Consider the following 24,302-nt stretch of genomic DNA (forward strand, 5'->3'; position numbering starts at 1 on the left):
CAAAAGGTTTTGTTCTCCTGCTCCTTATTCTAGCACATCTAAATTCCTTCTCTGTTATTCCCTTTTTTCCTACTCATAGGGGAAGAATGGGCACTAAACACGCAGATTCACTAGGGCTTGGGATGCAGATATTTTAGCTTTTTGTAAATAACAAGTGTAACTGTCTACTTTGTAAGTTATTAAAAAAACCAAAACAAACAAAAACTTGTTAAATATCCAGTGAAAATTCTGGTTGTTGCTGTTACATAAGTCTATCACTGTTTCAGTAGCAAAGTAGCTATTTAATTGCTCAACTAAGTATCTAGCTATAAACAGATGATTTTATAATGCGTAGTAGGTAAGAGTAAAGAAACCAAACCAAACCCCTTCTCCTTATTCTTCTTACAGCGATCTGGGCGAAATCCTTCAAATACTACTCCTCAGATGTGTAAAAGCCACGAGTCTTTTGGTAACAGGGCAGACAAGAAAGAAAAAATGCGCCATAATCACTTCATCAAAACAGCACAGCCATACAAACCAAAGGTACAGATGTGTGAGGGGAACATGGTGGGGTTTATTTTAAGTAGTTAAGAGTGGAAAAACTGGTTGAAATCCAAGTGCCACTGAAGTGCGAGTAGCAGCAGTTTTACTGACTTTGGTAAAGCTGGAATTTCAGCCATGCGTTTTTTACTTGTTTATAAACTGTCTAGCATGCTTACAGGATTCTGTAAAGAGTGTTTAACTTTCTGTATAGTAGTCTTCTGGATAAGCTTTGGTATGTTAGGGAGCAAAAAGCTTATCTTTGGCACAGTTCTAGCAATGCGGGGACTCGTGGCTTTGTAGACAGAGCAAGATTTGGCCACATGCCTCCATGAGTTTCCTCATTTGTATGTAGGTATATTAGTTGCTGCTTTTCTTTTGATCTATAAATCAAAGTAATTCAGTCTCCCCGTTATTACAGTGAATTGGACTCAACTGAAGTTTTGGAACAAAAGTTCCAGCTGCTTTTCAAGTCTTCAGAAATTCGTTTTTCTTTTTATAATTACATATAATTTGATATTGGATCACTCAGGATTTTATTTCATGTTATGTAATGACCAAGTTTAGAGATTTAAAATGTAACTTTGTAATTTTATTTTGAAGATTGACACTGGTGCAGAAGAGGGAAAAAAGAAAAGAACCAAAGATGAAATAGTAGACATAGATGATCCTGAAACGAGACGTTTTGCTTATCCTCTCAACGAGCTGTTACTTTGGGCGGTGTTAATGAAGAGACAGAAGATGGCTCTCTTCTTCTGGCAGCATGGGGAGGAGTCCATGGCGAAAGCCTTAGTTGCTTGCAAAGTGTATCGTTCAATGGCATATGAAGCAAAACAAAGTGACCTTGTTGATGATACTTCAGAAGAACTGAAACAGTATTCCAAGTAAATTACATTTATATAGTTAAAAATCTCTTCTTGAAATTTACAGTGAAAGTAGCGGGCTATATATGAACAAAACCCAAACTATTTGATTAGCACACTTGAAGATAATTCCTTTTTGCAAAAAGGATTAAGTGGCACTCTAGTAGAAGCTTTATATTAGATAGTGCTCTCTCTTGAGAGCTGTTACAAGCCATGATTTGTGATTAAATTAAAATGACACTGAACGTGCCTTTTACTTAGTTCCATGTAATTTCCTTGCATGTTTTAACAGCTGTTTGTAACCTGCATATGTTTTTAACAGAAGTCACAGATTCACATGTTGTAGTTACAGATTACTGTGCAGTATATCTGTACAGAAGGGACAGGTTGACAGTCCCTTCAAGTTGTACTACTGGGAATTCGATTGTACAAGAAAATTCAACCTAAACTCAAGGTCATTTCTATAGATACTAGACCTTGTTTTTTTGATTTTTCTTCATTCTAGCGAGTTTGGTCAACTGGCAGTTGAACTGTTAGAACAGTCATTCCGACAAGATGAAACTATGGCAATGAAATTACTAACCTATGAGCTTAAAAACTGGAGCAACTCAACTTGTCTGAAGCTAGCAGTGTCATCAAGGCTTCGTCCATTCGTAGCACATACTTGTACACAGATGTTGTTATCAGATATGTGGATGGGAAGGCTGAACATGAGGAAGAATTCATGGTACAAAGTAAGCATTGTCGCAGTTTGTTGGTGTAAAAAGGATCAATGTTTAAATGGAAGGAAAGCATGTGTTTAAATGTTAGTAGTATAAAGCTTTCACGACTATAGCTTATGTTAATAAATCCTGTAAAACAGTCTCTTATAACATAATCAAAACTGGAAGTATTTATTGTTAACTCTTCTTTTGACACTCTATTATCTTTTCAAATAAGGTACAGAAATATAGAAGGCAAAAACCAGGCAAGTAGCCTTTAATCAGAGGCTTAAAGAGATCACGTGAATACTAATCCGCTACTAAAAACCTAGTGGTAAAAAAACCTTAACAGACAGAAAACCTGCTATAAGAATCATGCTATAAGAAAACCTGCTATAAGTTTCATGTGTTTTGGCTTTTTACAGGCAGCACATAAGACTTGCTGTAGAAAAGCCTTGTGTATATCCTATTTTGGAGGAAGAAATTGAGCAAAAGCAGGGCACAGAATGAAACAAGGGTAGGCAAATTGGGGATAGGTTTTCCAATGGTGTCCTTTGTAATCTAGATCAATTGAACCAAAATGGGAGTTGCATATTTCTTTGAGATGGTGTTCCAAAACCTTATTGTTGCTAGGAACTTAATGAAATAAAACTTTCCTACAAAATATCTACAAGCATCACTTAACTTGTGACCTACTAAAATTCTCTTTGATAACTGATTAACCATTTTCTTGCTTGCTTTGTAACAGGCTACTGACAATAAGTAGCTCTCACTTATTCTCTTCATCCATACCTTAGCTCATTTTTCTACCATAAGTTGAAATAAAACCCCAAAATAAACAAAACACACATACTCCCCCCAAAAAAACCCAAACCTACAACCTCGACTCATATATGCTTTTTAAATACACCTTGACAGTACACAGTTCTAGAGTTTCTGGGAGTGGGTTAAAGAACAGAGTGTAAACAAAACATCTCTGGATCTTCAGGCTTGGAGTACATTCTTTCTAGTGGCTTTTAGTTTTGGAATTTGTTGATTCTTCCCCTTTCCTGTATCTTCAATTCAAGGAATGCTCTGTATACATGATCTTAGCCTCTTAAGTGTGTATATAAATAATAACAACTAATTAATTTCTGCATTTTTTTTTCCTCAATAACAAGCAAGTGAAATTTGGACAATATATTTTCAGAGGATGTTCTGTGTGTTGGTGTATTCTAATACTTTAATGTAGCTGTGAACTATTTGCACTTAGTCTTCATCTTTTCCAGGTGATACTGAGTATTTTACTCCCTCCTGCTATACTGCTGTTGGAATATAAGACCAAGGCTGAAATGTCACATATTCCTCAATCTCAAGATGCACATCAAATGGCAATGGATGACAGTGAAAACAACTTCCAGAATGCAGCAGATGAAATACCTATGGTAATGTGTGGCAGAGGGAGATATTAAAAACAATATTTCTAACTTAAAATAATTACATTTTTAAATTGAAGCGAGAGTTAAAACGAGTGTCTAAAAGCATGTATTTCTGTATGTGAAGTTAACAGTCCTTTCATTTTAGGAGGTATTTAAAGAAGTAAGGATCTTGGACGGTACTTCAGAAAAGCATGATATGGAGACTCCAGCAAAACCTAAGAGACTGCCAATTACACAGAAATTTTATGCATTTTATCATGCACCAATTGTGAAGTTTTGGTTTAATACGGTGAGTTTTCTTCTGTGTAATGTGTATTTTACTTGGAAATCTAATGAGGATTTTTTGGTTCTTTTCCCAACATGTAGTTCTGTGACCTGAATCAAAGTTTAAGCACTTTTTAAAAACAAATGAAAAACCCTTACCTTGCTAAGCTAGAAGTACTTGATTCTGAAAGCCTGCGTATGCACATGCAGTGCTTTGTGGTTTGGGTTTTTTTAAGTTCATGATGTTGGCTTTGAGAAATACTTTTTCTTTTTTTTTTTTTTTTTTTTTTTTTTTTTTTTTTTTTTTTTAAAGCTAAGAGAATAATTAGCATGAACGTTTGTATTCTGGCCTGAGTAATTAATTTCAGCAGTTGCTAGCAGGAATTCTATAATCATTTATTAGGCTAAAGTATTCATGCACAGCTTTGTTTAAATTACTGTAATAGAAACTCTAAAATTTGTATTAAAGGAAAAATAGCTGTAATAAGAACAAAGCTTTGCTAGTAATAGCTTATTACAGCTATTTTTCCTCCTCTTAGAAGAAAATGTTTGTATCCCCTTATAAACAATAAGTTGTCTGCTTAAAGGGGTAAATATAGTGCTGTAATCCTATTTGAAGCTTTTATTGTATACCACATCAAAAGATTCCATGCACATCTATAAAGAACCCTTCGGTAATTATATGTATAATTTTCATTGCTTTTTTTAGTTGGCATACTTGGGATTCCTCATGCTCTACACGTTTGTGGTTCTTGTAAAAATGGAAGAATTGCCGTCCGTTCAAGAGTGGATTGTTATTGCTTACATTTTCACATCAGCAATTGAGAAAATTCGTGAGGTACGCCTGTAATAATCTAGGATTTTAGTTTTCTTTGTCAATTAAAACAGTATGCTTTAAACTGTTTATAAACAAGAAAACCTAAGAAACTTTAAGATAAAGGCATTACATCATGTACTCTGATGCTTGAACTTTGGTATAGGCTGCTGGTTTCAATACCAGTGTTTCTCGGCCTACTGCTTGGACTTTGCTTGCTTTTCTTCTGTTTCCAATGGGGAAGAGATGGAGGCCTATTAAAAGGAGGTGGGTTTTTTCCTCCTGAATTTCAAGGAACTGGCAATGACATCCTGGTCTGATTTTTTTTTTTTTTTTTTTTTTTTAATTGTTAAAATCCACCCTTCCTCCCAAGTTGATTTTTTTTTTTTTGTGTGTGTGTGTGTGCTTATCTGTAACTCACTGTCTAGAAGTTGTAATGAAATAAGCAACCTTACTTTTCCGAGGGGTGAAATGTGTACTTATTTATTAACATCAGTCAAACTCTACCACTATGCTACAACTGGGATGACAAAACAAAAAAAGCTTTATTGAGACAGGATAGCTATTACAACTACAATGTTGCTGGTCAGCAAGAGACTTTTGAGAAGTTCTATGAGAATTTTTAAATGAGAGAGAGAAAATTAGTTCATTAACCTGGTACCTCAAGCCTAACTGAAGGGGCAGAATGTAGGGCTCATTTTTGTAACAGTAACTGCCTCAAACCAAAAAAAAAAAAACCCAAAAAAACCCAAACGAAAATTCCGTCATAAATTGTTCAGACAGAAGAAAACATACATCCTCCTTGTCCTTGTTGTAAAGCTGACACAGTTAAACACCAGTTTTGATTCCTCAGTGTAAAACAGTTAATCCATTTGAATAAGTATTTTATTTTTGCAAGTATAAAAATGTTACTGATTCATACATTTCAGTGTTGGTCCATGTGCAATGAATGTGAGCAGATCTGACTTTTATCTTTATTGCAGATTTTTATGTCAGAGGCTGGGAAGATTAATCAGAAGATTAAAGTTTGGTTCAGCGATTACTTCAATATCAGTGACACAGTTGCCATTGTCACTTTCTTCATTGGGTTTGCATTAAGATTTGGAGCAAAGGGGAATTTTGGTGGAAACACTTACACGGAAAATTATGTCTTTGTTGCTGGAAGAATAACATACTGTCTCAATATAATTTTTTGGTATGTGCGATTACTGGATTTTCTAGCTGTAAATCAACAGGCTGGCCCTTATGTTATGATGATTGGGAAAATGGTAAGTCCTACTTTTGTTACTGTTTTTTTTTGTTTGTTTTGTTTTGTTTTTTTTTCAACTGAAATATGTTTTTCTTGCTGCATCCATTTACAAGTTTTCTCAAAGTTTTATTTAGAAAAAGTTTGCTTATCCTGGTGTAATATGTCAACAACTCAGTATGCAGAACTAGCTAGCTGGAACATAACTTAATGTGTTTCAAAGCAAGCGCTGATTTAGAAGGCTTCCTTTATTATGGAGCTTTCTCTGTCACATATCTGTAAAAAGCTGGCAAATCTTCCTTCTCTGGTCTGTTTTGTTTTTAGATGTCAGAGACTTGAATGAATATGATGATGCCTTTTTCTTCATTCATCTAGCATTGCTTCCCTGTTGGGTCTGAGACTTATTTATAGTCTTGGTTTTCTTGCCTTTGTGCTCTCTAGTGCAAGACTTCAACTTGTTTTGTGTCCTACAGCACCTTCATTTTTTGTGCTGTGGAAAACTGGGAATAGATTGTGGCTCTGTTCTTGTCTTCTCTCACACAAAAAATATTCAAATTGTTTAAATTTAAAACCAAATAACTTAGAATAGTTCACTGACAGTAAAGCTAAATGTTAAAAAAGGTTTTAAGGTTTGAGAACTGTATATACAAAGGTGGAAGGGGTGTTTGTTTTTCTTCCCCCTATAAAATGGTTCCTACAAAGTTGAACCCTGTTGTTCCTTAAAAATGAGGGCATCAAGTTGCTCATTTCTCACTTTGATTTCTTGCAAGAGGCATAGGTTCAAACTACTTCTGCGTTTTGTGCAGCTATTGAGTGCACTTAGGAAGGAATGTTTCTTTATCAGCTGCTGCTCATCCACGTAATAGGTGTTTGAGTTACAAAGGAAATACTCTCAGTTGCCTTTGGCTGAGGATACTAAATACTCTGTAAGAAAGGAGAGGAAAAAAACAAATTTTGTTACACGTTTTGTTATTTAATAAAATTTTCTGACTGAAATATAAGTGTTCCAGACTCTTTTCCTTATCTAATACATAGAATTCATCAGGCTTACACTGTCACTGTAGAAGTATTTGAAGTTGTGAAATCATAGTTATGACCCTGTGGATTAACTGACTTTTTTGTGTTAATAGGTGGCCAACATGTTTTACATTGTGGTGATTATGGCCCTTGTACTACTTAGTTTTGGTGTTCCCAGGAAAGCAATATTGTATCCTGATGAGGCACCCTCTTGGACTCTTGCTAGAGATATTGTGTTTCATCCATACTGGATGATTTTTGGTGAAGTGTATGCCTATGAAATTGATGGTAAGACACTGCAATTTTGAAGCAAGTAAGGAGAAAACTTACTCTGATAAGATCTTCTCAAGGTCTTATGAAATTCTAATTTTATTAAATGAAATGAAAGCTGTCATGCCAAAATTTTGGCTGTGGTGGTGTATTATACTATTTTTTAATGGTATGATTATACCATAGTATTAACCAGAAATGTTTCCTGTATTTTCCTACCGTATTCCTAAATACATGGAGACATTTTGAATTGCAGAACCAGTGCATGACAGTTGGTTGTTGCAATCTTTATAAGTGATCTTTTTTTTTTTTCCCCATCTATACCTGCTGGGAGTTCTAAAAATTGTACGTATTTTCTCTGTCTTTTTTTCCCAACACAGTATGTGCAAATAATTCTGATGAAAAAGTTTCTCATCTCTGTGGCCCAGGAACATGGTTGACCCCGTTTCTTCAAGCCGTCTACCTCTTTGTACAGTACATAATTATGGTTAATCTCCTTATTGCATTTTTCAAGTAAGTATATGGATAATTGTTAATTTTTGCTAATCCTTTGATAAGTTTCTATTTCACTGTAATAAGATAACAAGATAAGAATAACTGATGCCAGTTCAAAGCAATCCCATTTGCTTGGAAGTGTTTTCAGGTTCTAATGCTGGTCTTTGTCTCCTCCTCACTGCAAGCCCGTGACTTAAGTAGGGAAGTGTGTGATGTGACTGGTATGTGTCGCATCTATGAGGCCAGGGGAATTGGAAGTTTAAGAGAATTTGAAAGCATTTTGTCAGAAAACAAAATTATTTCTGGAACTGTATATTGACTGTTGTTCCTAAATTCATTTAACAGTCTCTAGTTGGTTGAGTTGAATTGTAGTCGAGCAAATTGTCTTTTACAGTTCTCTGCAAGCATTTGATTTATGGGAACAATCAGCTTGCTAACACTGAAGAACGCCAGACTGCAGAATTAACGTGATCTGATATAAAAATATGGGTTTAGTTAGAAATAAATTTTGTTGTTGTTGTTGTGTGGCAAACTTGAAATTTGATCTCAGTGTAATTTATTTCTGAGGAAAGGTACTGAGATGTTACCTGATGAGGGAATTTTTTAACCCTCTCCTTGCTTTGGATCATGGTATTTTCTTGAATGTGTTTCCAACTTCCACTAAAATAATTTTGCAGTAAAAGACAAGTATGTGCTTTTGTCTCTTTACTTAACTAGCTTCGGAATTCAAGATTGCTATCGAAGTGTTACAAAAAACAAAACAAAACAAAAAACCAACCAAACAAACAAACCCAAACACCAACCCTCACCCACACCCCCCTTCCCACCACCCCAAACCAAAAACCACCTTGATCTGTTAATGCTTTTCTATTCCCTTTCAGCAACGTGTATTTACAAGTCAAGGCAATTTCAAACATTGTGTGGAAGTATCAACGCTATCATTTCATTATGGCCTACCATGAAAAACCTGTTCTGCCTCCACCACTTATTATTCTTAGCCACATGGCTTCCCTGTTCTGTTGTATATGTAAAAGAAGAAAGACAGACAAGACTTCAGATGGGCCAAGTATGAACAGTTATTATCCAAAAAATTACAGTAACTTTTTTTGACATGATTCAAGCAAACTGTCAGAAAAGTACTATGTTCTTGGTTATAATGTATATTCTCAAGAAATTCGAAGTAGGTCTTAATTTTCCATGTTTTTAATATTGAATAAGGCATTAATTCTGTTCAAAGTCCCAGTGTTTTTGTGAAGGGTATAATGCACAGCTCCTAGAAATCTCCAGTCAAACTAACTTATGACAAAAAGAAACAAAAAACCAAGATTAGAATTCCTATTAGTGTTGATGGGGGAAGAATTTTTTTATTTCTTTCTGGAAAACTTCTGTTCTTACTGGAAACTCTTTGAGAATTTTTTAAAAAGGAAAAAAAAAAATATTCCACAGATGATAAAATCAAGTTAAGTAATCTAGCTTCTGCCTCAAAGAAAAAGGGATTGGAGGGTAGGAATGTAAGGAATGATGATATTGTGCACAGATCCTCTCAGAATTACTATTTTGATTTTTATTTTAGTGGAAATCTTTGACCATGAACTTTTTTCTAGCAAGGAGAGAGGAAGGGTCTTAGGTGGCACTGCGTTTTTTTGTTGTTTTTTTGTTTTGTTTTTTTTATTTTTAACACCCTTTGTAAAGTTGTGGCTATTAGTTTCCAGCACCTGTACTACTTCACTACATATGCATCTTCTTAACTGTTTAATCTCTCTTTAGAACTCTTCCTGACAGAAGAAGATCAAAAGAAACTTCATGATTTTGAAGAGCTGTGTGTTGAGATGTATTTCAATGAAAAGGATGATAAATTTCATTCTGGAAGTGAGGAGAGAATTCGAGTCACATTTGAACGGTAGAATATTTACAAATAAAATTTCTGAATAGAGAAGCTTAGAACTTCTGCAGGTTTTTGAAATGTGCTTTAAGGGGGGTAAAATGAAGCTCAAGAAAATACGTATTTATGCAAACTTTAGATTATGTCTGTCCATTGCTATGCAGAAGCTAATAGTGTGATTGATGCTTCCTGATATGTAGCAGTACTCAGCTGAGGCAATTGTGTTATTTAGTTTCTCATGATATTTTAAGAAACTGATGAATTTGAAAAAGTGCTGTAGGCCCTCTATTGACATGTGTGTTAATTCTGTGATTCAGAAGTATGTACAAACATTGTATTACAAAACAGTCCAACACTATAGTGTATACCATCTTGAAATTTCAGAGGTTTTTTCCTTAAATGGGCAGAAGGAGTTGCAAAGATGTTTCTTTTGCACGTTGAGAAAAATACCTTTCATAGCTACTTCATAATTTGATTTTTCTTAGGGTGGAACAAATGTGCATTCAGATAAAGGAAGTTGGTGATCGTGTCAACTACATAAAACGGTCACTACAGTCTTTAGATTCGCAGATCGGCCACCTACAGGATCTCTCTGCTCTAACTGTGGATACTCTGAAAACACTGACTGCACAGAAAGCTTCAGAAGCCAGCAAGGTTCATAACGAAATCACACGGGAATTGAGCATTTCAAAACATTTGGCACAAAACCTCATTGAGGATGGCTCTCTAAGATCTTCTGTGTGGAAAAAGCACAGCATTGGAAACGTCTTTGGTTCTTTTCCACAAGGAGGCCTTGAAAGTAATAATGCTTTACTCTGTAACATTTCTCTACGTGATGAAAAAGAAGTCCAACATAAGACAATTGGTCAGGAGTTAGCTCCAGTTCCCCGAAGAGAAGAAATAAACTTTCAAGAGGCAGGTTCCTCAGGCAGTGCCTTATTTTCAAATGCTGTTTCTCCTCCAGAACTTCGCCAACGAATACAGGCTGCAGAGATCTCAAAGTCTATTAGTAAAAGTAAAAAATTAGGCAATTCATCCAACAGCATGCCACATGTAACATCCCCAACAGCTAAATTTTTTGTTAGCACTCCATCTCGGCCCAGTTGCAAAAGTCAGCTGGATTCTTCAGCAAAACATGAAGAGACTGTTTTCTCTAAGGCTACAGAAGGAGATAATAATGTAGAATTTGGTGCTTTTGTGGGTAAGTATAACAAAGTAGATTCTGAATGTCCTGAAGTCATTATTAGCTGCTCTTATCCTCTTGCTTCTGGCTCTGCTTGCCTTGCTTTCACCCAACCTTGTGTTGAAAATGGAGGATACATTAATTGTGGTTTTATTCATGATGAGAGTGACACTAATGATAACTACAGCTGCAGAGTTGACAAATGTGATCACCAGTCCTCTGTCACCTTATTGAAGAACAACCCCCAAACGAAGTTCTCTTTGTCAACTGGCGACTTGACATCAACAGTCAACTGTGGCGGCTCACATGGAAAATTGAATATTAAAGATGAACTTTCCAAAAGTCAGCATGTCCATGCAATGGAACTACAAAACCAAGATTTATGGTCTAACATCCTTATGGGACTACTTCATAAACTGTGGACCAAATCTAAGCCACAAGGTTTGACTTATCAAGAATTGTATAGTATTTTGGGTGTATTCCGGTTGCAGGTGACTTTATTCTACCATTTTGCTCTGCTTTTTTTTGCTTTTAACATCTCTAATTTCCCTATTGTTGCTTGAATTTTTTTTAATTAAATTATCATTTCTTTATAATTCTGTCACATAGACAATATTTTTCTGAAAAACATTAGCCAGTTGTTGAGTATAGCAGCTTTGTGCAATTAGCAGCTCTACGACTTGGTATGGGCATTGTAGACAAACTTTTTCTGACTCATTATAAAGCTCCTACCTTCTCATTGCATAAACTAAAAATATTGTCTATTTCTTGACGTAATTACAGAAGACTTCTTAGGCTGATGGAATCCTGGACAAATATCTTTGCGGTATCTGTGTCAAGCTGAGGGATCCTCCTATACTATGTTTCTAAACACTGTTATAACTGGGATCTTCCACTGTTGCCTAGGCTAACGTATCTTTTGGCAGTCGTTTTGGAAGCTTCTAAAGTCCTTTTATTAAACACACCATTATGCCTCCCCTCAAGTTCTGCTTAACAGTAAAAAGGTGCACGTTTCTGGTTAGAGGTACTTACATATTTGAACAGTAAAACAGTGGCAGATTCATTGCAAAACACAGGTGTGGGTTTACTAACTGATTTCTGTAAAGTAGGTAATGCTTTAAGTACGCTTAGTGTATAGCAGAAGATCACAATCTGGAATTGTCAGGTTGCCTGCCAGAGGTGTTTTCTTGCCCCCATTGTTCAGGGATGTCTCAGTGTTTTCCAAAGGTTTGTTGAGGATGTAAAAATTTAAATCTTTAGACAAAAGTTTATTCTACTGCTGTGAAACTTGGAGTTCTAAGAAGTTACCTGCATGCACTAGCATTTTTAGGTTTGTGTATGCGTAGGAAGAATATCTACATGTTTGTACACTCACTAGCTATCTGTTTATAATTTCCTCATGGTTTAAAAAAAGAAAACTTTTTTTTAAATTCAGAAAGCAAGACTAAACAGAAATAATGGACAGTGATTGTATAACTCTAATCTTTAAATGCACTTCACCACTAATAACTTTGAATACTAACTATACTTATTTTACTGGAGGCAGATTTTTAGTGTATATTCCTCTGACATCTCTAGCATTTAGAACATACTCTTCATCCTTATGGTCCACGTTTTATAAAACTTGTGATACAGTGTAGCTTTCCACTGTGAAGCCAAATAGTTTTTCATTCATTATAAAGCCACATGCTTGGTAAAATTCTGAAAAGTATTTCTTGCAACTGGGAGGATGAAGGGTATATTGTAAAAGCTACCTCAAGAAAACTGTCTGCTTTTCCTTCATTTGTCATATGTAGATAAAAATACTGTAATTCAGACTGCCCTGTTCCTTTCATGTGAGGAGCATACGCTTGAGTAAAATTCTAAAATGTTACTTTTACTTTTTGAATTGTGGTAATCCACACCTTAATGTGGGAAAAGCAATCGTTTCATATTAATATTTTGTCACACTGATATTTAGTGTGTTTGGAACGTCTTCTCTAGTGCAAACAGGCACACAGAACGTAGATGGTTTGTAACCCTTTGCTATGGTGATGCAGACTGTTGGCATGGTCAGACCATTGGAGGTTGCCTTTGATTTTGAATACTGTTTTTCAATTCACTGTGTCAAAGGTCACAGAGACAGCATGGAGTTACAGCGGTTTAAAGAGGCAGCAAGCAAAATTAAAGAAAGAAGTGCTGATATTGAGGTAAGCATGGAAGACTATCAAACAGGTGAACGGAGATTTTTTTGGTTTTGTTTTTTTGTTTTGTTTTTTTAACTGTGACTTTACAATATGTTTTGAAAAAGTCCAGGAGCAAATATAATCAAAGAACTTGCAAAATGCAGCCTGGAAGGAATGTGTATCTGTTTTACGAGTTTAAAAAAAAAAAAAAAAATCTAGTGAAAACTCATGCAACCTTAACTACACATCAAATACTGTTGCTTCATAATATGATACTAATGAAATATTAAACAAGATCTGAGGTTATGAAAGCTGAGATGACTACAGCTGTGAATTAGGATAAAATTATGTATCCCATAGTTAGTGTTTAATGAAACTTTTGACATGCATAAATTTCAAGATCAGCATTGAGGAAGATTTCGGTGATTTACATGATATTTTGTAGAGCAAGATGATAGTGTGTATGATTTTTAAGAGTGACAAAAATTGACAAAAATTGTTCATTATGCTTCCAAGAAGAAAAGGCCTTTCTAATAAACTTGTCATAAACTAAAATGATGTATAATATCAATTTTTTAAAAGAATAATAAAAATAACTAAATGGAAAGTGATTAATTGTAACAAACCTGTCCTCCAAGTGCTATAGCATATGTAAAAAAGCTAGTTTTCTCACTGTAGTTGTTAAGAGAAGTTAGTAAATACAAGTTACCATTTGCAGTTACCCCTCATTCAGGGGAGAATCTGACTTGAGAATTGCGTTATGACCATTTGCAATGTCAGTGTTCTGCTGAGTTGCTCCTTCTGGACCTTCTGATAAGTATCATGTGTGATCAAAAAGCTTTGTGTGTGTATTTTTGGCATGGTTTTTTTGGTAATAATGTTTACAATTTGCTTTGTTTTCTTTTAACAGGAGCAACAGGAAGACTTCAAAAAAGCTATATTGGAGGGCATAGAGACAACCAGACTTCAAGTAAGTAAAGGCAGCTTTCGTTTATGAGAGGTGTTATTTTCATCAGATACCAAATGTATTCTTTACAGCAAAGACAGGGAACTCTATTTTCTTATATCATTATTTGAAAGTAAACTCTGGTCATGATTTTAAAAAAAGAAAAATAGTACAGTGTAACCTTTGTACAAATACAGCTGGATGTCTCCTTCATGTAGGTCTAAATAGTTCCAGTGTTCGGTACTATTGGGATGCAAACTCCAGCAGTAGCATTTCCAGACAGTACCACTGTTCTTAAACACTTAGCAATAGAGTTGTCCCATCTTAACTGGTGGGACTGGTTTGATTCTTACCTTTCATGTAGGCCCTACAGTCATTGATTGTAAGATGGTGAAGATGTATGCAGAACACTGAAATGCACGTAGGCCTAAAAATGGGTTTTCAGAAGACACTTTCAGCAGGTGCATTCTCTATGTTGCATGGCAGTGAAGTATTTATGTTTTAGGGATGTAAAGAGGTAGTCTTTCTCATATAAATATACACACACACACACAAACTTATACACATGTGTTTGTGTATAGGTAAACATTTTGGGGACACGCCTGTGTGTATGTATGTGTTTACATGTGTGGGGTGTATTCCTTAAGAGAGAAGGGTGAACAAGAGTGGTAACAATTTCCTAACTGTTATAAATCTTGGAATCAAAGCAGGGCATAGCATTCTGAGTTCTAGTTTTTTATTCTTCAAAATCTTGAGTTTTTGCATTTGGAATTAATACACTGGTGGTGAGGAATGTTCCAGCCCTATGCCAGTCTACATGTAGTTCTAGCTTGTGATGAAACTGCCTTTCTCCTTTTTTGCAAAAGAAATATTTTGTTGCCAAAAGCTGACCACTTCAGTAGATATTCAGAAAGTATGTAATTATTATTAAGGAATAAGTCCATGAGGAAATTCCGTTCATAAACTGTAGGGTTTTATGTGGCAAGACTTCTCTAGTTTTTGTTCCTATTTTCAGTGGGTTCAAACTGAACTTTAGTTTCAGCCAGAGCCAAGTTCTTAAATGAGAATTGATAGTTAACAAAGGCACGTGAGAGTATAGCTGAACTTGGTGCTTGTAGAGATCCAGTGTAATGCACGTTTCTGTAGCCTGTATCCTATTGTGACATTCTCTTTAAAAGAATTCTTTCGGTATGGGTCAGTAGTCTTAATGTGAACCTGAAGATGTTCGTGCTGATGGTTACTGTGAAGAGCATTTTAATTGTATTATGCACTCAGCTTGTACATTTTTGTGCAGCAAGGTATTTGAGGTACATCCAGAAGTTTTTAAAAAAAAAAAATAAAAAAAAAATCCTAGGTAGTCCTAGAAAAGAAAACTGACTGTGTGCCAAAATAGTACTAGTTGAAAACAATGATAATGATGACTAATTATACGTGGGTTTTGTTTTTTGGTTTGTGGTTGGTTTTTTTGTTTTTGTTTTTTTTTAGGGTCTTCAAACTGACTGTGGTCTAAGACAATCTAGTTCTTGCGGTGGGTTTACTGACCCTCTGGCAGTCCATTCAGAACAACGTAAGTGTGTCGTCTTTTCGGGTGACCTAATTTTATCTTTCAATTCTATTGCTAATGCATATTCTAAGAAGATACAAAGGAAACAGAAAAAGTTAAAGCATCTTGAAATATTTTCATGATTGGCGCTACTTGAGTCTGCTCCTGTGTCTCATTGTGGTTCTTCTAGTCATGCCAGCTTAGTTCTGTTACCTTGTATTTCCCATGGATAGCTGGAGTCATAAAAAGCTGAGTGTGCTAGTCAGGACTGTGTTGGAAACTTGGCAAGATCAGATAGTGGTGCATCAGGCTTTATTTATGAGAGCCACATTAAGCTGTCTAGTTGATCACTCTATTAGAAAATAAGTAAGTAACAATGACACATGCCGTTCTTTGTCCAGTTATAAATCTCTCTCATTTGTAGTATACAGCAAGAGTAGAAGAGCATCGAGTGAAGACACTCAGCAAGTAGACTCTAAAGCAGCCTTACTGACGGTTTGTATCCTCCTTTTTGTTGTTAAGCAGAACTAGAAACTGTGAACAAATAAATGAGATGAAACAGATTGTGTAAAGAATAATACTGATTTGCAGACTCATTTGTTCAAGGAGGCAACAGAAGAGGACCTATTTTGACTGAGGGAAGGAGTTGCGCATGTTCTCTACTACGTATCGTGCGTGTTCTCACTGTGAAAACATATGCAGCTTCCTGTTTATGGAAAAAAACACAACTTTTTGTTTAAAAAAATTATTTATATAATCCATAAAACAGTAGTAAATATATAGCCTTATCTATTCTTTTAACTGTAGTTACCATTCCTCAGTTGTATTTGAGTGTTTCCATTCAACTGGAGTTCAGTACAGCCTGGTGAAGTATTTCCAGTAAACAGGCTGTACCGCAAGATCTTTAAAGCACACTACCACCCCACCTGCAATTAAATATACTATGTTTTCCTTAGAAAACTGAAACTTTTGTTTTTCCTCTCTGTTTTAAAGGATTGGTTACAAGGTAGACCTTCAAATAGCAGTCAAATGTAAGTAAGCTTTCTGTTAATGGAGCAATTTTATTACTCCCTATTTTGATTTGTTTTTCTTTTTGATTGTTGTCTTTGGCTATAGTGGTATTCAGTTGCATTTAATGAAAAAACAAGGTTTAAGGGTTTTTTCTAATAAATAACTGAATGTGTTCCCTGGAATGCTTTGACAGGTTCTATTTAGATTAATGGGGTCACGTGTCAGAGGGCAAAACATGCCCTTAAATGAAAATGACTGTGTTGACACTTACTAAGGAGCTAGCTTCCTGGTAAAGGTCTTTACCCAGCCTTTCAAACTGCAAACCCTCTCTGAAATTGTGCAGACATTGCTCTTGTTAACAATTATCCCCTGAGTTAACTGTTAAAGCTATTACCTTATTAATCTGATAACAGAAGGGTAAGCTGTTGTGAACAAGTTTTAATTAAAGCACCTCTGTGGGAATGAGCTCTTGTGATGCAAACTTTACATAATGTTGTGCGTGACTTGGTGGTATTTAAAGTATAGCTCTAAAAACATGAGATTACCTAACAGCCTTCCATTACTGTTTTGTAATTAAGAACCCTGTACTGCCCTTGAAAAAATAGGATAAAAGCAGTACTGAGGTTAACAAGGTGACCTAGGATGGTGTGTCAAAATCAGTGAGTAAAAAATAAGTTTTTAAGAAGTAGTGACTGTTGGTTTTGTGGCATTTCACAGGCCATCTGAAGAAGATGCATTGAATGGTAAGTTTGTTTCTGCTATAAACAAGCTGGGAGCTTTTCACGTAAGCAATGGTTTGGGTCTTGTATGAGAATGTATTTAACTACTGATAAATTAATGGACACATAGTAGTATGATTTTTTTATTACTTTTTTTAATAAATAGCCTACCATTGAGCACTACAATTTTTTAATTTCCGCTTCCCCCCCGAGGTACTGAAGTGCTAAGCATGATACTTAATTTTCTGCACAGCAAATCTTTTTCAAACTCTAGTTGCTTGGCAAGTGTTCTTTGCATATGTTAATTTTAATAATTTTAATACACAGGTAGCAGTATGTAATTTTTTTTTTTTCTTTTATTTTTAATCTTTCAGGCATTGCTTCTCCTTTCAAGCCTATCATGGATATCAATTACTATTACTCAGGTCAGTCCTTCTTATGAACTAATGCTCGTACTTTTAATGACACTTATTAGAACCTTAAACTTTAACGAATGCTGTAATTTTCCTCTAGCTGTAGAACGAAATAATTTGATGAGATTATCACAGAGCATTCCATTCACTCCTGTGCCCCCCAGAGGTAAGAACTGTACTTCTTGTTGCTGCTTCACTATGGTCTTTTGGGGAAGAAAACAAAAGCAAACTCTGTACAGATTCCTTCCAATATAGAATGATCAGACTTTTAGTGAACTAAAAGTCTAGTGTCTGTCTTGTAGGACTCAAAAATATAAATGAGTATGATGCCTTTTCTAGGGCAGCTCACTTGATTGTGAAATCTAGAATGTAATTGTAGTTATCACCCTCAGAAATGGTGATACAGTGGTGATAGTATTGTACTAACAGTTTTTATAACAAACTATTCTGGAAGGATTCCTTTAAGTTGTCTTAACTCGTATAAAGTGTTAAACAAACATTTATTCAGTGTTCTTAATGCTGTTTGAACAGTGTCATTAATAGTTCTAATGAGGAGAACAAAACCGCTGTACTACTTTGCTGCTGTATGAAAGAAGTTGGAGAGGGGGTCTTCTCACTGGGTAGTTTAAATTGTTTTGGTTGATTAAGGATGTTAGTAACAACTTAATATCGCAGCATGTTGAAATCTAAGAAACTGTAGGTTTTCAGTGCTTTTAATTTTAAACTTGGAAAATTAAATGCAGGAATTGCTTTTTGCGTTGTACCGTAGGTGAACCAGTCACTGTGTATCGCCTTGAAGAAAGTTCTCCCAGCATCTTGAACAACAGCATGTCTTCCTGGTCGCAACTAGGACTCTGTGCTAAAATTGAATTTTTAAGTAAAGAGGAGATGGGAGGAGGTTTACGTCGAGCTCTTAAAGTAGTATGCACATGGTCAGAATATGATATCCTGAAATCTGGACATCTTTATATCATCAAGTCTTTTCTTCCTGAAGTTGTGAATACTTGGTCAAGCATTTATAAGGAGGACACTGTGTTACACTTGTGCTTGAGAGTAAGTTTTATCCTTGTCACTTATTAAACATAGACAGGCATTATATGTTAAACAGGTGTCCGTCCCCCCCCCCATATACTTAGTGAAAAAAAGAGAAAAAAAGGTTAGTCTGCAGTTCTCTGTGAGGTGAAGGGTTAAAAACTCTGCTTCAGTATGCTTTACGAAATCAAAAAGCTCAAACTCTTAAAATGTAGACATAATTTAAAAAGCAAGTAATTAGTTACACTGTCTTGGGGGAACAGACACTTGCTGTTCCTGCTGCATTTTTGGCTCCTTGATGTTCTCTGTCATGTAATGCAGCTAATGAAATATGGGCTTTGAATTGTAGGAAATTCAACAGCAGAGGGCAGCACAGAAGCTCACCTTTGCTTTCAATCAAATGAAGCCCAAATCCATCCCATACTCTCCAAGGTGAGTGTATTTAAACTTCTGTTACGTTGCATGTTTTTGATACAGAAGAATGCCTACAGGGTTGTTAACAGGTGGGTGAAATATATTAAGGTACTGATATGTGAATACATGTCTCGGAACATTATTATGAGTGTGTCAAGCAGAATTATCCTTGGCAGTATTTGTTGATACTTTTTGCACCGATTCTAGCCTAGTGTGATAATATAAATGACTTTGTGTAATAGTTTCAAATTACTTAAATTATTAGTAAATAAAATAAAAATCTAGTAGTGATGATATATTTGCCATTTGTTTTTGAAATATATTCAATGAATATGCTTTTTACTAGGTTCCTGGAAGTTTTTCTGTTATATTGCCACTCTGCTGGCCAGTGGTTTGCAGTTGAAGAGTGCATGACTGGGGAGTTTAGAAAATATAACAACAATAATGGTGATGAAATAATTCCAACTAACATGCTAGAGGAGGTTATGCTAGCTTTCAGCCATTGGACGTATGAGTATACAAGAGGAGAATTGCTGGTACTAGATCTGCAAGGTAATGTCCTTATTTTGAAATTGGGGTTGGGGCCAAGATAGATGTATGTGGATTTCTCTTGTGATAGCGTTTTATTAAGAATTCATATGCTGTAATAAATAACAAGCATTATTTAGTGTGTCTTGGTCTAGTTAATCTGAATCTATGGTTGTCATATTTTAAATGACATTAAATCTTGCAGCAACACGGGGAATATAAATATATACGTCTTTTCCTAATGATACGCACCATAAAAAAAATCTATTTTTTGGCACATTCGTGTAGTGCCAATATGGTAAGCTGTATTTATCCTGAATTGTGTGTCAGATATTCTGACTGTGAGAACTATATAGGAAACTTCTTTCATGCGGGTGAAAACTAAAATTAGGAATTGCAGGCAGATGTAAAAATAGGTGGAAGAAATCTGAGAAGTACAAAGTGCTTCTATAGGAGCAATTTTTGTAAGGGTGAAGAGTATCACATATCATTTGGGTTGGGGATTTTTTTCCTTTTTCTTTTTTTCTGCCTTTATTCTTGGGGAAGCTGAGAAGTCATAACTAAGGATGCCAAGGCTTTTCAATATTAATGAATTTATGTAATGCATCAGATTTAACTTTTTCTTCATGTGCTGTCTGAAGGTGTTGGTGAAAATTTGACAGATCCCTCTGTGATAAAAGCTGGAGAAAAAAGGTAAGGTTAAAGAAGGATTTAAAGAAAAGTATTAAGAAATTTTCACCAGAGAACACATGCAGCCCATGTTTATGTGCACTTTATTTCTAAGGTCATATGATATGGTGTTTGGTCCAGCCAATTTGGGAGAGGATGCAATAAAAAACTTCAGAGCGAAGCATCACTGTAATTCTTGCTGCAGGAAACTTAAACTTCCTGGTAAGGGTTTCTGTATTTCTTCTTCTGAGACACTCATGTCACAAATTGTTGTATGATATATAATGAAATAATTGTCATGCTGTGAAAGTGGAATAAGTAATAAACAGCAGTTTTGTAATTTGACTTTTAAAACGATACGCCATTTTCAGATAAAATCCTAAATGAAGGCATTAAGAATGTCTGTGTGTTCTATATCCATATGCACAGTATTTGAGGAAGGTAGACTGGATTGATCAAGACTTCAGAAGGTACAGTAAAAAAATTATAAAGGTTCCTAGAAGAAGTAGGAAAAGCAGGTCAAGATGATTGCAAACCTTCAGGCTTTTAAAACAAAATAGTGCTTATGTTCATTTTGGTTTTTTTTTTTTTTTTTTTGTGTGGGTGGGGTTCTTTGGTTTGGTGTTTTGTGTGGTGTTGTTGTTTGGGTTTTTTTGTTTGTTTGTGTGTGTTTTTGTTTTTTTTTTTTTATTTGAGGTGTTTGTTTCTTTGCTGTTTGTTTTTTTTTGCTTGTTTTGTTTTTAAAAACATGTCCAGGTCTGCAGAAATTCATTCAATTCCAGCTATTTTTTTTTTTGTACGGACTACACTACACTCATCTCAAACTTCAAAATTGTTTCTTTGTATCAGGCTTTTAGACTCCAGCAGAACAACATAAGGAACTTGCATGATTCCTGCCTGTTTCACACTTCCAGGTTGTTTCTCACATGCTGAGAGGCCATTTATTTTAAATTCGAGTTGTAAATCCTGGTAACATAAAACAGATCATGGAAGGATCCAGTTTCCGTGGAAAGTTGACTCAGTCCTTGCTATAATGTCTATAAATAAAATAATTCTGAGGTTTCCATCACTTTTTAAAGCAGAGCGTTAGGCTTCCTATTACACGTATGATAAAAACATCCTTTTTTGACATAGTGCATATTGAGGAGTTCTTCTTTATAAGTACCTATGCACACCCAGTTCTGTGAAAGACTTTTATGCCCCATTGATTCTACTAGCTCAAGAAATAGTAATCAGTATGACTTCATTTTGTTTGTACAGATCTGAAGAGGAATGATTACACACCTGACAAGATCATATTTCCTCAGGATGATTCCCCTGAATTGACAATTCAGCCTGGAAGCTGCACCAAAGAATCCGATTCAGCTAATTCTATTCGTCTGATGCTCTAATGATGTGACCAAATCAGTGGCTTCACCATGGAATGTCACAAAGTTGTCCCTTATCTTTCCTTCACTGTAATTAAAAGAAAGATATGTCAAAGCAAGGATTACTATCTAAGTGGAATTTTGGCTGGTCCATAATCTAAGGACCTAACAACTTGTGATAACCACCTACAGAGAACAGCTTGGTGGCTGATCGTTTTAAAGGCTGAATAACGACAAGTATTTAAGATATGTTTTTAAAGGGGCTTTTTAGCAGAAAGTTTCTTTTTTTTGTTTTGTTTTGGTTTAGTGGAGGATTTTCTCTCTGTAGTCCTGTGGTGTGCAATATGCCTTCAACCAAAAGGATTTTGGTAGTTGATGTTTTAAGGTAAAGCATTTGTCTGTTTGGCAGCTGTCTTACTGTCAATCAGCAAAAGGCAGGAGAAAGCACCTACCTCTGTAATGCCAGAGTATACTTTGAGCATTTTTGGAAGTGTTCCACTAATATTTTCTCACCAGATGTCTTTTAATCTGGCCTTTTGAAGAGGACAGAGCCAATGAGGTGTGTATACGATGCTAGTACGCTGAGGTTGAAGGTAGGAACTTGATCTGTTCCAATAGAGAGAGAGTGTCTCCTCTCAGGATTCAGCTTCATGGCTGTAAAGCTGTTTTTTTCCTGGAATAGAGCCCTAATTGTGCATAATGAAATTTCTTGTTTTATACATTTCAATTTTATCAAGTCACCGTCAAATAGTAACAAAGCCATGTTAGACCGGTATAATCATATTTAATAGAAGAAATAGTATTTACTGGTCCAGATAAGTTGCCTTGTAAGGACACAAGTTGGAAGTGCTTTTCCTCGTATGTAGTGACTGCTTCAGAAGTTATGCCTTCCAAAGATCTCGTAAAACCAGTATATCAAAACCGAATGTACACATAACTTTTAAATGTATTTAAAATTGTGTAGAAAACATCTTTAATGTTATGTTATTTGTGGTACTTATTTAAGAGAGACTAGGATTGGATTAGCATTATGTAAAGTACGGGAGATGGCAATGCACCTTTCATGCCAATAAAATGTAATTTAACTGTCCCAAATATTGTTGAGCATTCAGCAAGAAAAACCTGTTGTCCAACTGAAGTTTCATGCTGCGATTTTTTTTTTTTTTTTTTTTTGTTACATAGGTACTAATTTGTAATTTTTAATTAAAGGGCAGTATATAGCTCTAAATTTTTTATTCAGTAGTGTATCTTATAGATACAGACCTAAGGCACGAACACAATAGCTGTTTAAATGGTGTTTTATGTTTGATGGGGAAAGGTAAAATGTTATAAGGATATAATACTGTATACATTTTGTATATCATCAAATCTTTAAAGAATCTAAAAATAAATTTATTCTTGTTTACAGACTTCTGCTGTCCTCTTAGTCTGAAAGGTTATTTGGGTGAATTTAAGTAACTATGCAGAAAAGTAGAATTTGCCATGCTGGATCAAAGCTTTTGTCTGCCTTTGAGGTATCTTAACTTTGGCTAACAGTAGAAACTGGGGGGGGGAGGGGGGGGAGAAAGTGAAAACTGTCGTAGTGGACAAACATATGTGATGGGATTAATGGGTAAATGAGACAAAAATACCTTAAAGCTCTTTACAATGTTTGTTTTGAATCAGGAGCTGCTTCATGGATGCCTGACTGCATCCCCTTCTGTTGCTGTGAGGTAATGGGCAGTTATTCAAGATGTACTTATACCTTTTTAATGCTATGTTCTTAGCCAAGTAACAGCAACAGTGAATCTGTAAGGTGAGGCTGGCTCTTCAAATTGGGAAGGATTTCTAGAGGAGCCTCAATGTTGTGAAAATGTGACCAAGTTCAGTGTATTAAATAGGAAGACTGTTTTGGGAAAATTGTAAGTAAAAGTTCGAAAACTTTTTGTTTCCTGACAGAATTTACTTAACAACACACACTTAATTTTTACAGCCATGATACCTGTCTTCAGTAGTTTTGCCTGTGACTCATTTCCTAACAAAATAAACAGATGTGACTGGCGATGGGTGTGTGTGATAGTGGGGAGTGTTCCCTTTGCTCTGTGTTGCAGTTCCAAGACCAAGAGGGACAAAAATAGGGTTGGGGAATGTGTGTAAGACTTGGAGTGGTTAACACTACGTATTTCTGTACATCTTCCTGGCATGAGTGCTAGCTTACTCTGTGAGACTTAGAGCTAGAATTATGAGAGAGGCCTGTGTCTAAATTGAAGGGGATTAAAATCACAGCTTTCACAAATTATCTTCTCCTTCATGCTAGCAGAAAAAAAATCATAAATGTAAGTATCCTTCAGGGGAGGCATTGGAAAGGCGTGGTGGCAAATAAAAAGAAACCAAGCTGGTTTGAAGAAGTAGCCTGACTGTGTTAGGATAATAGCGTGTCCTATTGATGTCAGGCTGTAGGAACATGAAGGTTATCCCATGTGATTTAATTTGGTTGAAAACATCAAGTGTCACTCCTCTGCTGAAACCCCATTGCTCTTGAAGTGCTCTATGAATAGAGAAGAGTTGTGATCCTTTAGCTTTTAAATTTCCTTTCGATTACTGAAGAGGAGAAAAGTAGAAGCAGCACTGGAACTTCTGTTAACTATCCAAAAACAAAATATCAGCGTATCTTGTTAGAGCCTAGTTTTTAAATACAGGAATATAATTCAAACCTTCTCTAATTATTTTTAGTAAAAATCTGAAATGTTTCAGTGACTTTCCTACTAAGAGGGTATTTAAAGAGTCTCTCTCGTACAGGGAAACAGGTAAGCTACATTATTTTCCTTGACAGATAGTTTTGAT

The 24,302-nt window shown here is 35.5% G+C and overlaps 1 protein-coding gene across 1 annotated transcript in view; it reads left to right on the plus strand.

The window, feature by feature from the left end:
* Positions 1 to 22,624, plus strand: part of TRPM7 (transient receptor potential cation channel subfamily M member 7) — a 58,401-nt gene extending 35,777 nt beyond the window's left edge. The window contains exons 15-40 of the mRNA XM_082321386.1: positions 388 to 522; positions 1,123 to 1,403; positions 1,888 to 2,116; positions 3,352 to 3,507; positions 3,647 to 3,790; positions 4,475 to 4,603; positions 5,563 to 5,847; positions 6,956 to 7,130; positions 7,493 to 7,625; positions 8,489 to 8,673; positions 9,375 to 9,507; positions 9,975 to 10,690; positions 12,785 to 12,861; positions 13,748 to 13,807; positions 15,269 to 15,350; positions 15,751 to 15,821; positions 16,320 to 16,357; positions 17,055 to 17,080; positions 17,431 to 17,481; positions 17,570 to 17,635; positions 18,239 to 18,522; positions 18,851 to 18,933; positions 19,262 to 19,467; positions 20,085 to 20,136; positions 20,228 to 20,334; positions 21,373 to 22,624. Of these exons, the coding sequence (XP_082177512.1) occupies positions 388 to 522; positions 1,123 to 1,403; positions 1,888 to 2,116; positions 3,352 to 3,507; positions 3,647 to 3,790; positions 4,475 to 4,603; positions 5,563 to 5,847; positions 6,956 to 7,130; positions 7,493 to 7,625; positions 8,489 to 8,673; positions 9,375 to 9,507; positions 9,975 to 10,690; positions 12,785 to 12,861; positions 13,748 to 13,807; positions 15,269 to 15,350; positions 15,751 to 15,821; positions 16,320 to 16,357; positions 17,055 to 17,080; positions 17,431 to 17,481; positions 17,570 to 17,635; positions 18,239 to 18,522; positions 18,851 to 18,933; positions 19,262 to 19,467; positions 20,085 to 20,136; positions 20,228 to 20,334; positions 21,373 to 21,503 (4,035 nt within the window). The 3' untranslated portion in view covers positions 21,504 to 22,624. The remainder of the gene's footprint in view (positions 1 to 387; positions 523 to 1,122; positions 1,404 to 1,887; positions 2,117 to 3,351; positions 3,508 to 3,646; positions 3,791 to 4,474; positions 4,604 to 5,562; positions 5,848 to 6,955; positions 7,131 to 7,492; positions 7,626 to 8,488; positions 8,674 to 9,374; positions 9,508 to 9,974; positions 10,691 to 12,784; positions 12,862 to 13,747; positions 13,808 to 15,268; positions 15,351 to 15,750; positions 15,822 to 16,319; positions 16,358 to 17,054; positions 17,081 to 17,430; positions 17,482 to 17,569; positions 17,636 to 18,238; positions 18,523 to 18,850; positions 18,934 to 19,261; positions 19,468 to 20,084; positions 20,137 to 20,227; positions 20,335 to 21,372) is intronic.
* The last annotated feature ends 1,678 nt before the right edge of the window (positions 22,625 to 24,302 follow it).

The sequence above is a fragment of the Platalea leucorodia genome, assembly GCF_965183815.1.
Source record: "Platalea leucorodia genome assembly, chromosome: 9".
In the NCBI taxonomy this organism is placed as follows: Eukaryota; Metazoa; Chordata; class Aves; order Pelecaniformes; family Threskiornithidae; genus Platalea; species Platalea leucorodia.